This window comes from Colletotrichum scovillei, assembly GCF_011075155.1.
Source record: "Colletotrichum scovillei strain TJNH1 chromosome Unknown Contig00004, whole genome shotgun sequence".
Lineage (NCBI taxonomy): Eukaryota > Fungi > Ascomycota > Sordariomycetes > Glomerellales > Glomerellaceae > Colletotrichum > Colletotrichum scovillei.
This window is the reverse complement of record NW_023336262.1, coordinates 3,489,394-3,505,000: the sequence shown is the minus strand read 5'-3', so window position 1 is coordinate 3,505,000 and position 15,607 is coordinate 3,489,394. Positions and strand designations below refer to the sequence as shown.

General features: G+C 53.4%; 3 protein-coding genes across 3 annotated transcripts; 2 read left to right on the top strand and 1 right to left on the bottom strand.

Moving 5' to 3' along the window:
- The first annotated feature begins 2,308 nt into the window (after positions 1-2,308).
- HER10_EVM0001912 (helix-loop-helix DNA-binding domain-containing protein) lies at positions 2,309-5,278 on the top strand. Its single transcript, XM_035471644.1, has 2 exons — positions 2,309-3,512; positions 3,566-5,278. Exons 1-2 carry the CDS (start codon positions 2,949-2,951, stop codon positions 5,054-5,056), a joined length of 2,055 nt encoding a protein of 684 aa, XP_035334684.1. The 5' UTR covers positions 2,309-2,948; the 3' UTR covers positions 5,057-5,278.
- Positions 5,279-5,358: 80 nt separating this feature from the next.
- Positions 5,359-6,332, bottom strand: HER10_EVM0002786 (uncharacterized protein). The gene is made up of 2 exons (XM_035472481.1): positions 5,973-6,332; positions 5,359-5,884 (listed from the first exon to the last, which is right to left on the bottom strand). The coding sequence occupies exons 1-2, from the start codon at positions 6,014-6,016 to the stop codon at positions 5,590-5,592; spliced, it is 339 nt and encodes a 112-aa protein (XP_035334747.1). The 5' UTR covers positions 6,017-6,332; the 3' UTR covers positions 5,359-5,589.
- Positions 6,333-7,471: 1,139 nt separating this feature from the next.
- Positions 7,472-10,690, top strand: HER10_EVM0008389 (dual specificity phosphatase). The gene is made up of 3 exons (XM_035477914.1): positions 7,472-8,015; positions 8,237-8,554; positions 8,611-10,690. The coding sequence occupies exons 1-3, from the start codon at positions 7,961-7,963 to the stop codon at positions 10,122-10,124; spliced, it is 1,887 nt and encodes a 628-aa protein (XP_035335159.1). The 5' UTR covers positions 7,472-7,960; the 3' UTR covers positions 10,125-10,690.
- Positions 10,691-15,607: the final 4,917 nt, after the last annotated feature.

Here is a 15,607-nt window from a genome sequence, read left to right as displayed (position 1 = left end):
ACTCTCGCGACACGAAGAGTCAGGAGGACTTTCACGTGATGTTCAGCCACCGAACCTAAGCTCGGGCCATCTGATCGTCTCCAGCCACAATATGGCGGTGCATCAAGCTTAGTTAAGCGCAAATGTGGCGTTGTCATTCACTGGTAGCTGACCTAATCATGGTTGCACTCGGGAATCTGCACCCTCGGCCCCCGCCCTTCAACCCCCACGACGACGCACAATAACGGTGGTGTTCTAGAACCTCCGTTACCTAACGACTTTCACTCAAGATTATGTCTTTTAACTAGCACAGCTCAAGGCAGAGGTTAAGGTAGGTGTATCTTGACACCTAGCTGCAAGAGGGTCATTGGCGAGGTCGTGCGGATAGTAGAACAACCGCCGTTCCCTACCACACTTTCCTTACAACATGACTTTGGGAACTTACCTAGGCATTTGTAGAGGGACAGGCAACCGCAGAGAGGGGGCAACTCCAGCCGTCACTCGGTCACGTGAGCAGCTCGTGTGAGAACCTAAAGCAGCAACCAGGACATCCCTTGATGACGAAGTTCTTCTTGATGAGTCTCACTGGACCCTGGACTTTGGGAGACCAATACGACTGCAACCTGGGCCCAACGACAATCCGCAGTACCCAACTACCGGTCATCCAAATTAAACCAAAGGCGACAGGTTGCATTATTCGTCTGGCCCCGTTTCTGGTCCCGTAATCGCTCATGACTTGCAGGCAGTGCAGCACCGATTCCGGGCTGGATATTAAATAACCGCACTATGGGCCTGCGACGCCAGTCAGGATCGAAGTCGGAGATCCGAGATGGGACCCGAGTAGACAAGCTCACGAGTCACGGACTCGTAGTGTGGCACATGGCTCCGCCTGCTGGCTAGAGAGAGCCCCTCTGCATAGGCTGTCAGTTTTGACGTCTGCCGTGATGGGCTTGGCTGCGGGATGTCTCTTGACTCTTCTGGGCGGCTGGGAAGCTTACCATACCTCACCTGGCATCTCGCATCCCAAGGTTTCCTTAGTATGGAAGCAACAGAGAGAGTCTTGGGCTTGGAGCGGTTAAAGCTCGAGCTCGCTTCTGACGAACTTGCGTGGCGCGGCGCCGGCGCCGTTGCCGATGAGGGTCCGGGTCCACTTTAAGTCAATCTTGCTCGCTCAAGGCCTCGGTGTGATCGGAGCGCCAAGCCGTAAAAAGACATCGGGTGAGAAAATTTCTCCCCTCGTCCCGTCTCAATTATTGAACTCTCCAGTGCCGTGACTGGGAAGTCGTGGGATGATGGCTGGGTGAGTGCCATGGTTGGGGAGAAAATACCAGCCATTGCACGTTGCGGTTTCCCCGACAATCATTCCGAGTCCGAAGGGGGGCCATCTGGAAATAGCGTAATACCTCCACTGTTGTCAGTTGAAACTGGAAAGAAAAGAGGAGGTTTCTTGTCTCGTGGAGAAGGTTGGACAGGGTCAGATTAAGCACAGACAAAAGACCCCTGGGATAGTGGCAGGCAAGTACAACCTAGCCAAGATGCGTACAGAGTAGATACATACTTGTAGTACGGGATTGTATACTAACCTAAGGTAATTATCCTCGTGGTGTTGTCTCCGGAGATATGGAATGATCTAACTAGACGCAGGGAAATGCTTGCTCAATTCATAGTTCACACTGGGCATTGCCCGAGGGTTCGGACAGTGCTTGAAGCAAAGGCGGATATTCCCGGACAGTAGGTAAGTAATCGGACTTGAAACCGTGTTGGGGAACTGTTTCGCAGCGAATAATATTCGACTGCGGCTTCAGCGCAAATATACCTTACCATGGGGCCATGTTGGGTATTCATAGGCGCGATGATCGCTCAGGATTGTCCTGTGACCTCATCCAACCTGCTGACGAGCCGAGATCTGAAGATGCTAGCGGGTGTCGCTGGTGGTGATACACCCGCCAACATGACATGTTGCCGTCGGAAAGATTGTTCGGGTAGGATCCTTGAGTACGGGAGTAACGGATATCATACTGTGTATTTTTTTTTTTTCTGCTTCCCAATTTAACCGCGTGTCGGTCGGTTCGACCAATTTACAGAAACCTAGTGCAGTTACGGATAGCTCAACAACAACCACATAATAAAATCCCTGTACTGGGGAGTCCTTGGAAGCATGAATGCGCCGGGCACGGGCCAGTTCACTTGTCATCCATGTCCTGGGCAAGGAAGCAGTCGATTATCGAGGCAAAGCTTGGGTCCGCCAGCCCAAGGTACGCGAAAAAAAATGTGTCCACGGGCTCGTCAACCACTCACCGGCTGCCAATGGCAATCCATCCATCTGAATGCACCCCCGTCCCACCTCCTTCTCTACCTTAGTGCACTATGTACGCAGTAGGTGTGTCTCCCCCCCACCATTCCCACCATTATCACCTGCTCGCTGCCGCTGCCGCTGCCGCTGCCACTGCCTCTGAGTCCCTCAGCTCCGTCGGCTCGTCCTCTCCAGCCTCTCTCTCTCCACCAAGAGAGACAGGTTTTCCTATTTCCAACACCATCTTTCAACCTCGTCCATCACTCCGTCACAGATTACTCAAACCCGAGTTCTTCTTGGCATCGAGAGAGCGAAGTCTCCCACCGAATTCATTCGGCGCGAGGCACTGCGCTTTACACTTTGCGCCCGGCACATTTTCATCCCGTGTTCCCCACGCACCTCGAACAGAACCCCACGACAAGCCGTGCCTTTACCTTCCATACACTGCCTTGTGCGCAACCTGCTGAGCCTCTCTCACCTATTTCACCCCGACATACTTCAACGACTGTCGCTATCGGCCTACGACCGCGCCAATCGAGTTCATTGATCAGGATATCACGAATCGGATATTGCAAAAGGGAAGGCGCACAAGATTCGACGGTGTTCCCACGACAGCGCCATTTGCAGTTCGGGCTTTGACATTCTCCGAGCCGGAGTCGCAACCTTCAGTGTAGCCATGATGGACGCCGCCTCTTGGAACCCTCAGGACCCGGCCTTGGCACCAAACCACGATGAGGAGTTTCAGCAATTCTTGGACTTGGGTGGGATGAGCAACCTCAGCGATGCGATGCCCTTCGATTTCAACGACTATCAGACTGGCAGCGGGACCGGCATAATGCATCAGCCTGGTCGCGAGCAGATCGATACTCAGATGGGAGGAACCGACACGTCCATGCTCATGGGAGCTACCACTTCTGCTATGCAAGCGCAGCTTATCAACATGACAACGGCCGCCGCGCACCCTGCTATACAGACTCAAATGATTCCCCCGTCGACGTCAACAGATGCCATTACCGAAATTGACGCCCAGATACAGTACCTACAGCAGCAAAGGATGCAACAGCAACATCGCCAGATACAAGAACAGCAAGTCGCATACTACGCTAGCCAGACACACGCTGTTCCCCCTACACCTCAGAGTCTCGAAATGCCGCCTGCCAGCAACCAGTTCTACTCAAACGACCAAAGCCAGACGCCCATGTTTGGCAGCAGGTATCAAAGGATGAAGGAGCAGCAGGATGTAAGAGTTGATCCCCCCGCAGTGAAACGAACCTCTGAAGCTGAACGTGATAGATGGCTTTCACTCCCTTGGTCTCGCCTGCTGTAACACCGTTGGATCCTCATTTCCAGATGGAAGCTGGCGGGTTCACAATTCCAGGTGCATACTTTAGCCCTCTCACCTCGCCGGCATTACACGCGCAAAGTGACCAGGGACTGCTTTACGACCGTCGGTCGTCCCTCTCAAACCACAATTCACCAGCCGAGATGGATATCGAAACCACAACCACGCAACAGCCGGTGGTAGATTTATCAAAGAAAGCCCGCAAGACTAACGCCTCGAGAGCCAAGGCCAAATCTAGTGTGCGACAGTCGCCGATTTCAAAACCACAGCGCAAAAGGGCAACACCCACGCCGAAGATGGTATCACAGGCTCTCTCGGAAATGCGGGAGGTGAACGAGGATGGGTTGGATCAGATGCTTCCTTCGACGGCTCTGCCAGCCCCGATGAGCAGCGAGGAGTCCGAAAATGCGTCAGTATCGCCTGAGAACCTGTCGGATATGCCCCCGCCACCTCTTCCGCAACAGAAGCAATCGAGCAAATCACCCTTTATTCAACCTCAACCTCAACCCCAGCCTCATCCCGCGATTCCAGCTCACGTTCAAGGGAAGCCGTCTCCCGCCACCCCGGCCTCTCTCATGAAGCTGCCTGCTTCCAGCGCAAACAACTCCGCCTCATCAAACCCTCTCGATCTAGGCCCATCAGACCACATTGAATCGTTCGAGTTGCCCGAATCCGTGAACTTTTCTTCGTCAAAAACGAAACCCCCTAGACTGGACACATCAACGCCGACTCAGTCGCCTCTGGACCCTGGCACAGCTACGGGCTCATCTTTCCAGCCGCTGCCTTCCCCCGTATTTGCCAAACCCACCGCTGCGGCGTCAGCCAGCGCGAGCCCGAACCTTGCTCCTGGATCTTCAGGTCCATCGGCGCGGAAAACGCCAAAGCTGTTGGCCAGGGGAAGCCAGAGCAAGAGGGGAAGCGTGAGCTCGGTACACGTGTCGCCTGCGTTGCGGCCGAGAATATCTCCTAGCATCAAGCCGCTCCTCCCTGGAACCCCCGGTGGCATGTCCGCCGAAGACACGGCATCTCGTCTGTTAATGTCAAAGTCTAACTATCAGAACATCCTCGAGGGCAATACCGTACCCGGTGTGACATATCCCAGCGAACTATCGACCAACCTCACATCAAAACGTACTTCCCACAAGATTGCGGAACAGGGCCGCCGGAACCGAATCAACTCGGCATTGCAAGAGATTGCGACGCTGCTGCCGCAGCCGCCAAAGGAATCCAAGAGCGAAAGCGAAGAGAGGAAAGAGAGAGAAAAAGAGGCCAAGGCTGGAGGGGCGCCGAACAGCAAAGCCAGCACCGTTGAGCTGGCCATTGAGTACATTAAACAGCTCAAGCAGGAAGTCGCCGATGCCACCAAGCGAGCCGAGGAGGCGGAGAAGAAGTTGGAGCTCAAGGAAAAGTCCTTGGAGCAGAAGGAGGCGGTGGAGAGCTAGACGAGCGCGTCTGTAATGATGGCCTTGAGAGCCACGGAGACAATATGTTGGTCAAAAGACCGGGCGGGCATGATATACGAAGTAATTAAGGGGGGCATAGAGGGACATCTGGAGTCGTATAACCATTAGGAAACATATCCTCCTGCCACGTTTGCTGTACTTGGCCGCCTTAGGGGTCATCGCCGGCACAAGCCTGCCTGAAGCGAAGGTACTAGGCTCAGGAGAATCTAGAAGCAAATTTAGACTAGAGCTCTACAGAGAGAGTACTGGCACCTTGTGATTATGTCACATATCATGTGGCTGTGTATTCTAGGGTATCACAAAAAATGTAAAAAATGAAGTCATGATGCATCGTTTCCCGTCTTCTCTTCCCATCGCGTGCGACTGCGTTCCCGCTCTCTTGTCCCGAATTTCCAGCGGTAAGCTTTTTTTCTTGCGCCTTTTAGTTCCCCATATTTCGGGTAGCAATCCACGAGAGGCCTTTTTCCCCCCTTCTCCTCTTCACTACTCTTTTTCTGTCTTTTTTGAACCCCTTATTGCGAAGAGACCCGGTTGTGTTCCAAAACATCAACATCCAGCTCCTCCATGACCTCGACAACGAGGTTCAGGCTCTCCATGAGGCCGTTGACGGCCACGCGAAGCATGCGGTTTGTGGTGGCCTTGTAGTGTACGCGCAGGACGGAAGCAGCGTCGGCGCCGGCGTCAGTCGGTGAGTCGGAATCGATGGAGAAGGTGCGGCGGACGAGGGGAGACAGTTCTTGGTCGACGGCGAGGGCTTTGTGCGCAACGGTGGCTAGGCGCGGGGTCGGGAAGGGGACGTTGATTGTTCTATCGTTTCGCATGTCTCAGCTTTCGGTACAATACGAGAAGAAGAAAGGGGGCCCATGCGGGATTTAAGTAAGGCGACATGACTTACAATGAGCAGGGGAACTCTTGGTCAATGGTGCTGTGGACGGCCATGGTGTTGGGGATTTTCGGCGCTGGGGGAGCTTTTGCGCTTGGAGGTGGGATGTGGAGGGAGGGGGAGGGGTGAAATTGAGATAGAGATAGAGATAGGTAGATAGACTATCTTAGGTAAGTAAGGTGGTGAGGTGCCTTGGTTGGACAGGAATGGGAAAGCCCCGTTGCTGTTGCACTGTCGCGGCGGCTCTGTGGGGAGTGATGAAGATCTTTCGGAAAAGGAACTTGACAGGAAGCAGAAAGAGAAGGCAAAGTCGTCATTGGCGGCGCAAGAAAATTCCTGTCCGGCCGGCAAACAGAGGTTTGCGTACAAAGTAACGTACCTTAGTCCGTACCTTGAAGAAACCAAACAATGAGCGGGACAGCGGGACGGAAACATGAGGTGAGCGCAAACCTTGGAGGGACCAAGAAAAGTAAGGATAGTGTGACTACGTAGTACGTGGTAGGGAGCACAGTGCCCCGCCATTCCACGGGCTTGTTTCCATGGCGGCATCTCAGTCTAGGGTCGAATGTGACACACGACAGAATCAAGCAATGTAGCCAACGCACACGCACAAGGGCTCTCGGGCCGTCCCCAAAGTGACTTGGTGACCTCTTTGACTTACACACATGTTCTATTGGTTCCATCGGGATGGATGAAGTGTGTGTGTTGTTCCATACCTATCCCGTATCCGTAGACGGTAAGGTAAGGTATAGCCCACAGTTCAAGAGTCCACAGAGGGAGGAGATGCGCGACGTGGGGTTGCCCTGGCGGCTCACATGTTGTCTGATGCAATGCCGCCCGATAAGCAACCCGGGAAGGCTTGAACGAGTTCATGCGGAGACGGTTGCCCATCTGTGCCTTGCTGGTTTGTTATTGTTGGAATAATCCGACAGAACCTGGAGAGGGAGCAAGGGGGCATTTCTTTTGCGCATTGGCTGCGCAAGCGGTGGTTAACAGCCGTCAGAAGCTGCAAAGGGTTTAGTTTCCATGGTAAAGGGAAGATACTTGGTACCTGTTTACCCACGGTAAGGTGGTGAGGTGGTAGATAGGTATCTTACCTACCTTAGGTACCTTAGTCCAGGTGGTAAGCCAAGCGGGATCTGAGGCGGGTGCGTTTGCCTCAGGCGTTGTGAGCCAATGGGACGGTTCGATTCATCCGTCAGGAGGCGCACCTGGCCAGTGCTCCCCCTGGCAGGTTGTCGTGACAACGAACCTGGCAGCCCGGCAGCCAGCATAAGACTGGATGAGCAGGGCCAGAACACACCACAGCACAGCGGTCGCCGTGGTGCAGGGGGGCCATTGGGGGGGCGCCACACTGCACAGAAGGCTAAGGGAACAACAACCGACCCTTGCTGTTTTGGGCCGGCCCCATATTGACCGCTTGGAGCAAAACACACAGCAAACCATACAAAAACACCGTCACTCGGTCTCCTTTGCGCTCTCGCAATACCTTCCTTTTACCTCATCCTCCCAATAGACTCCGACAATTGTCTTGTCCGCCCTTGAAGCATCACATCTCCCTTGAGTCGGGTTGCTGTTTTCTCTTGCGCTTCCTTCTCTATTCTCCGCAAGGGCGTCGCAGCTTTTTGGGTCAGACCAGCAAAGAAAAAAAAACATCGAAACCAAAAAGGTGTACAGTAGCTGCTTGTTGTTGTTATTGTTTCAGACCAGCCATTTCAACATTCCTGCCTCAACCCAGCTCACAATCCCGCACCCATTTGCTGCACGACACTCTTCCCAGGGACCGCCTTCCCGAGTTCCCTTGCGCGCGCATTACTTTCCATACAAAGGAGTAGCCTCGCCTCTGGATAATCTCGGCGCCTGCCTTGATCATTTCGACCCCCTCCAGCCTCCAGCCTCCTCCAAGTTGCATCTTGGATTCCGGCGCCGAGAGCAACTGCCTCCTCCTAATCTCAACCGGAAAACAGCTTCAGAGAGGAAACAGAGACTCACGAGTCCCAATGGCGCCTTCATCCAAGAGTGCCAACATGGGCCAGGTCATTGAGTACATCCCAGGTGAGTTGTCGCGCGTGCTCTTTCAGCTCCCATATCGTGCATTTTGCCTATCCCCAACATCGCAATCATGTCGCATCATTATCCTGCGCCATCTCAGTCGCCTCGCTCGCCGCAAGCCGACGTGAGCGCATCATGCGACAGCTTCAACTATGCCTTACCCCAGCTTCATCCCTACCTCTATTGCGCCTTCTTCCCGATCTCAATTCTGACTTGGCTTCCAGACCGCCTGTACCTGGCCGCCTACATCCACCCACCCACGGCCGAGACCATTTTTCCCTACGGCGAAGCTGCCCAGTCTTCACCTAGAAAGCGATCACAGAGAGCCGCCGAAGGCCCGACACCCGTCCAGACCGCAGCCCGCCAAACGCCGTACTACTTCACCGTCGACGATACCCTCCTGTACAATGCTTTCCACCACGACTTTGGTCCGCTCCACATTGGTCACCTGTACCGCTTCGCCCTGCAGTTCCATGACGTCCTCGGTGCCAAGGAGAACAAGGATCGCCCAATTGTCTTCTGGAGCAGAGCCGACCCCAGAAGTGAGTCCGCAGCATCGAATAGTTGTCATGGGAACCCTCAGCTAACAGTTTACAAGGTCGCGCCAACGCTGCTTGCATGCTCGCCTGCTACATGGTCCTCATTCAGAACTGGCCCCCGCACCTGGCCCTGGCCCCCATCGCTCAAGTCGACCCACCTTTGATGCCCTTCCGCGACGCCGGATACTCTCAGGCCGACTACGGCATCACCGTCCAAGATGTTGTCTACGGCGTCTGGAAGGCTAAGGAGGAGGGCTGCTGCGCCCTCGACAACTTCGACCTCGACGAGTATGAGAAGTTTGAGAGAGTGGAGCACGGAGACTTCAACTGGATCACGCCACACTTCCTGGCCTTTGCCTCGCCCCAACACACACCCGTTGCCAAGGTCCTCGAAGGCACTGAGGAATTTGATGCGCTTCCCAAGTCGCTCGGCCAGTTGGATGCCAACAAGACGCTTCCCCAGCCCTTTAAGAACGTTCTGAAGCACTTCACCGAGAGAAACATTGGCCTCGTTGTTCGTCTCAACTCGCCTCTGTACTCCCCCTCCTTCTTCGAGTCAATGGGCATCTCTCACCTTGACATGATCTTCGACGACGGCACCTGCCCGCCTCTCACCACTGTTCGCAAATTCATCAGACTGGCACACGAGACCATCACCGTCAAGAAGAAGGGCATCGCTGTCCACTGCAAGGCCGGCCTAGGAAGAACAGGCTGCCTCATTGGTGCATACCTCATCTACCGCCACGGTTTCACGGCCAACGAGATCATTGCCTTTATGCGCTTCATGCGCCCCGGTATGGTCGTCGGTCCCCAGCAGCACTGGCTTCACATCAACCAGGGTATCTTCCGTGAGTGGTGGATCGAGGAGCGCATCGAGCGCAAGCTCCGCAAAGAAATGGCCGCCAACGCCGCTGTTCCCAGCACCCCGATCCGCGCCATGCAGAAGACGTCGATTCGTGCCGGTCAGGCATCCACGCCCCCGCACCGAAGCACTTCTAACCGGACGCCTCTGAGCGAAGTCGACCACGACCGCAATAACATTGGGGTTCAGGAAGACTACCTCCCAGCGCCGACTCCTGGTCAGCCGAGGAAGACCAACAGGGCAGACCGCCACCACCCATACCAAAGGTCAACTTCATACACCGCAACAGTCGAGGAAGAAACAGGCATCCACCAAGACGCCGAGACCATTACAGTCCACAAGCATTCTCATAGCGCCGAGTCGGATGAAGAAATTCACCTCCGTATGCGCTCGCAACGGAAACCTTCCGCGTCACCTGGTCGCAGCGAAAAGCGCTCAGTTAGTCACTCAGCTGCCGCTGTGTACCAGACGTACATCGACAACGATGCCAGCAATGACGTCGAGAACCTCGGAACATCACGCGTCAAGCAAGTGGATAGAGTCAGCAGCGCGTCCGGCATTCTCACCAAGGTTCGTGGCAGTAAGCGATCGGGCGAGTCACCGAGGTCCAAGGATGGAGTTCGAAAGACGAGCGGCCGTGTCGGCAGCGTGGGTACCTCGGCAACGTCAGCCACGGCGGCGTCGACGGCCCGCAAAGTCTCTGGTGCCTAGGTGACACGCAGAGGCATCCAGCCTGGCCCTCGTTCTTGAGTTTCTCCTCTGGACCACGAGACTCGGGCCGACCACTTACTAACCACTTATGATGATGATGATCACGACCGGTCCATGTTGTTCTGCATGAATTGGCGTTGGGTTCTGGTAACCTTGGAGATTGCGGCAAACTGGGATGGTGTTTACGGGTGGAAGCCGGCTTTGACCGGCATGATGTCCATGACACGGCGATGATGACAACGATGAAGACGAACGGGTCCTTCGGGGCGCATTTTTCTCTTCTCCTTCCCCAAGCATTCAATGCATATTATACCTGGCTCGGCAATCGGCCGGTTCAAACCTTGCTTTTGGCTTTTAAGGCGTTTACGGGGCGGCATTCTGGGATTCTCGAATGTATTGTAATTGTATTTCTCACTGCGGGTTTTTCGATCCCAGACATTGTTTTGGTCTTTCTGTTCGTACGCTCGGGGCAAATGGGGGAAGTGAAGACAAGGCAACTGGCAGTAGGCATTGGCTTGTTTTCCTTGGGAGAGATGTTTCTGTCAGAACATAGATACAAGCACACGTGATAGAGGAGGTTATTTGCCCCGAGCTGATTTTTCCGCATCAATACAAAAGTACAAACACTATTCGTCTGACTTGAGACTATACTGTGATGTGTCGGGATGTCCTTCGTACCGGGAGACTGGAGGTTTTGTGGCTTGTTGCCCCCTCGAGGCTTGCTGCAAGTCGATGCGCGTGATATCTGATTGTACTAACCACAGGCTATGCAAGTTTTGCTATGTAAAGGTGCGTAATTCTTTTCTCTGGTGGTCTTTATTAATACATGTCATCTGCCTCTCCTCTCAGTGAAGCAACGGGCAACAGTATTGATGTTTGTTGGTCTGTAATTTCTTATTACTTAGTATGAAGGTGAGTACATATCTATAGCCCCTCGTCCAGTTTGCGGTATCAGCCGGTACCTGGGATATATTCCTCTATCAATCATCCACAGGAGGAGGCAGAGGTTGAATGCAGCTGGGAGTGGTGTACGTGATTCGCGTGGAAATCTCTGAGCACAACGTGGCGGGCGACCTGAGGGCTTCATCGGAGGAAAGCCTCAAGGCCCAGCGTGATTGCCACATTGCGTCGACACGGCCAGGATCCCGCGATAGTCTGTCTGTCGAGCAAATCTTCAACAAGCGTGCGGGATTACTGGGCCAGTATTATATTAGAGAAAAATATAGTGTGATGTGAAGGGGAGTGAAGAAAAAAAGTACAATGTTTGACATGAAACATGAATAACAATACTACATCGGGACTGATTAGTGATCTCGTCCACCATTCCGTCCATCTATCTTACTCGTGATACCACCATGACTTGGGCACTCTGCAGGTTGTTGAGAACCATTCATCAAGACTCATCCCTTCGCTCCGGCTCATTGGATAATGGCCTCCTCGCGCTCAACAGAAACTCAAGCTCGAGAAGAAAGACTCACTACTCTTGATCTCATTATGTTGGTGAACAGTTCGTCGGTCGTCTGGTCCTGCATGATAATATGAGCAGGGTCTCATCCTAGCCGTACTAAAGTCTCGTATTCAAAATACTAGTTTCTTAAGTTCTAGTAGATTTACAGAGAATCTACTGCAACTATTATTTTAATCTCGGTGTTTTCCCCTCCGTCTCTCTCTCTTCGGCTTTGGATCCCTCCATTGCTCTAAATAATCGGCACTCTCTACGCTCTGCTCTATCAGAAGCCAGACTCCCTCTCCAAAAAACGAGCACAGGTGCTCAACACGATAGAGGCAAAATCACCTTCCAATCCTCCGACCCCCCATAGCGGAGGAAAGAACGAGAGAGTCCGTATGCCAATCTCCCTTCTTCACTAAAGATTATTGCACTATCCCTCTTGGACAATCTATCCCAAAAAGTAATAAGTATAGATTCGCATCTGAACGTGACAGAACAGATGGTGACGGAAATGAAGAGGCGCGATGGGAAAGTGTCTCTCTAACCCATTCTATCACCTCTCTGTTCTGATATCATCACGCCTTAATTATCTTACACCGTATTCGTATCACATCTCATCTCACTACATCGTATCGTATATCAAGTCCAGTTCCAAAGCGTAAGAGCCTACATTGCTCCTAGGTCTCTCCCCTTCCCGTACGCAAGGAGGTCGTTGACCGGCATGCCGCAAGTACAGCTTTGCATCTCGAAATATACATGATAGTGTCATCAACACTTTAAGACGGCGATGCCCAGTTTCCCTTTATTGCATGTGACGAGTAGAGAATATTACAATCATCGTGTTCGCCATCCTAGACTTCCTGTTCAGATGCCCCCAGACTTTCAAGCCTCGGCCGACAAAAGGGCACGAGGCAAATATGGAGGACGAATGGCTTACCGTACCGCTTCAGACCAGCAGAGCCCGCAGTCCAAGTCGAGACAGAAAGGAACTGATTCACCCACAGTCCGTCCCGCACGGGTGCGAATAACCTGCAAGTCGAGGACTGACGTATCCGCACACAACTTTTAACCGACACCACCCATCGTCCGGCGATATTCTGCGGCACAACGACGACAAATCCTATGTCCCCGCTACAGAATCAAACAGGGATCCCGCCGAAGCAGGGGCAGACGGGGGGAAGAAAATAGGGGGAAAGAGCGGAATAACGAAATGCCCACAATCCTTTCGTACTGGCGCTGTGCCGCTTTCATATCCCTATTGCCTCCCTGGTCCATCACTCGATTCAGTTCAGACCTGGTCCGAGGCCCGCTGCCAGCACTCAGAGTCGAGACTCGAGAGCTCTGTTTCCTCAAAGATCCCAGCGACATGGTTCTCAAAGTGGGGGTCTGGCGCAGCATGCGACTGCGACTGCTGCGCTGCTGCATGGCAGTCTGTGAAAACATAAATAAAAAAATACGCTTTGACGTGAGACAACCGTTGTACGCTCGCTTGCTGGGATTCGGCAAAAAGCCATGCGTGCCCATGGGGTTTCTTCCCAACGCCCCTCTCAATGCCCATATCGTATACGAATACTCTGTAGTCAAGTCGCTCATGCAATACCAAAACCCAACAGCAGGAAAGCTAGCGGTGGTTGCAATCGGCAAATCTATCCTCTCTTCTACCACGAGAACAACGTTCCATTCACATCCCACACACACTGAAGTTCACACTGGGGGTGGTGGTGGCTTCGGCGCTCCTCAAGAAAAAGAAAAAGGTGAAAAGTGACAGCTTACCTATACCTTACAGCCCCCCTGCTTTTCCCTCAACACAACGTCGGAAAGCCTTAAGAGGGTTAGCAACCTTTTCACACTCTGGAGACCCGGAAGCCTGAAGGGGTAATAGGGTGGATATGCTCTGCTTTACCCCCAGAATTCCGGGGGCGTTACCGTTTTGCTGCCGCGCAAACGTCTAGTGTACCGGTAGCGTGCCTGACATAGCCGTGTATTCCATGGCGAAGCCCGTCGCACTCGCAGAAGGGCCCATCTGCACAACATCCCATCCTTCCCCCCATCCCATCTCGTGGTGAACCCCTCGAGGTTCACCATTCTAGTGAAGAAGTTCCGCCATCCGCACTGTCAGGCTTTACTAACCTCGTTCGAACCTCGTATTCTCGTCAGGCTCGTCCAGCTGTAAGTTGCCGTTTCGATGATGAAGGAGAACATATCCATCTCCCTGACGCTGTCACTCACTGGAGACTGGCTAGTTAAAGAAGGGGGAGTAGGAAACACAGAACGCTGTCTTGGTCCTTTGACATCCGTATCAGATTCAGGGCTGACTTACTTCCTCCGCTGCGGCTTTGCGGCGGCGAACAAGATGGTGGTGGACATTGTCGAGAAGTTGAGAAAGAGCCTATGTATGAACAAGACTGCGCTTGAGAAAGGAGACCAAGTCGAGCAGAAGCCAATGTTCGGCTGGCTGGCCCGGCCCATGTTCAACACAAACGAACTTGTATTGGGAAACTGCAAGAAGTCTGTTCGTTGCCCCAGGCCCCGGCCATATCACGTCGGACCATGGGCAAGGGTTTACACCACGCAGCCACGCTGCGCAATAGAGTGGGAATGTTAATGGGCTTTCGGTCAAGTACTCCGTCCTCCCACGATCCACTAATGCACCTCCATTGGAAAATTTTCGCAGCGGCATTGCGCCAGAACAGCCCATTCTTTGATCTCGTGTGTTGAGATGAATACCATCAGGTGATTGGCTTGAGGCGTGAGGGTAAAGGCTCTTTAGAGAGTGAACAGTAATAGTCAAGTCTTGAGGCGGTTAAGAATGTTGACAGTGCGGCTCTCGCGTGAAGACAAAGGAAATTCTGAGAAAATATCTCTCTAGAAAGTGAAGCTTCGGGATCAGGTCTCGGTCCTGAAGCTGTAGGCTGCTGGTCGTTGCGCCAAGTTTGGCTTCGCCTCATCCTGGCCGACAGGGTCGTTTTGTCGTAAGTCTCCTGTCGGGGAGGGACTCGCGACCAGGAAGTTCGCAGCAAACATACATGATCCAAACCAAGGATCCTGCAATGATGCGCATTACCATTGCAAAGGACCGGCACGGTGCGCAAGATTGTCAACCCAGCAGAGTGGCATACTTCTATGGTGCTGGTGAACTGGTAGAATGCCGCGACCCAAGTGCGTGGGAGCTAACTAGGCGTTGGCCACAAGTGATGTATGTTCAGTGCCACCCTGCACGGCTCCTGTGCGTCTCGTCGCCCGCATGTAGACGCGGGTCGACTGTCAGATGTAAGTGAACTTGTGTGTGTGTGTGTGTGCGTGTGCGCGCGCCAGAGACCAAGAGGGAGACGAAGTGCGTGTGTGGAAAGAGTGTGTGTGGTGCCGCCATATGCAAAACATATATAAGCGAATGCATCCTGTTCCTCCAGAACGATGGAGCCGACGATCAACAAGAGAGAAAAACTTTGTCGGCAGCAGATAGCTCTTTAGTAACCGGAACTGCTCAGCCTCAAGAGACCCCCGTGTCGCGTTGCAATCCAGAGCCCACCGCCTGTTCCTCGTCATTCGTCGCATCGCACACTCCCGTCATTGAAACTTGGCAGCCCCAGTTTCTCCGTCACAGCATTGTCGACGGGCCGAGCCGTCAAACGCTATCCGAACGGCTGAACAGCGCCACACAAGACCGTCTCAACTTCAGGCAAGGTTTTGCGAAGAGAAAGAAATACCCAGCAAACTCAAACCGTGTACCGAATCATGATTGATACGCCAACGAGGCCTGCCCGGTCCCATGTCAAGCCGGAAGCAAACGCCATGGCTGACAAGGTCTGCGCCCACAACAAGTCGGGTATCTGTGGTTGCAATAACATAGTACCGTGGAACAAAACCCTATGCGATAGCTGCGAGCAAGGCAATTGCTCGGGTTGAAGACCAGAGGAGCAGCTATACCGGACTCGTGGGCCTGGACAATGGCTATTTTACGTTCCGTGCTCAATCCGAGACGCAGTATAGGGGCAACGGGTACGACACCTTCGAGTCGCGAGTGTGGCGTATA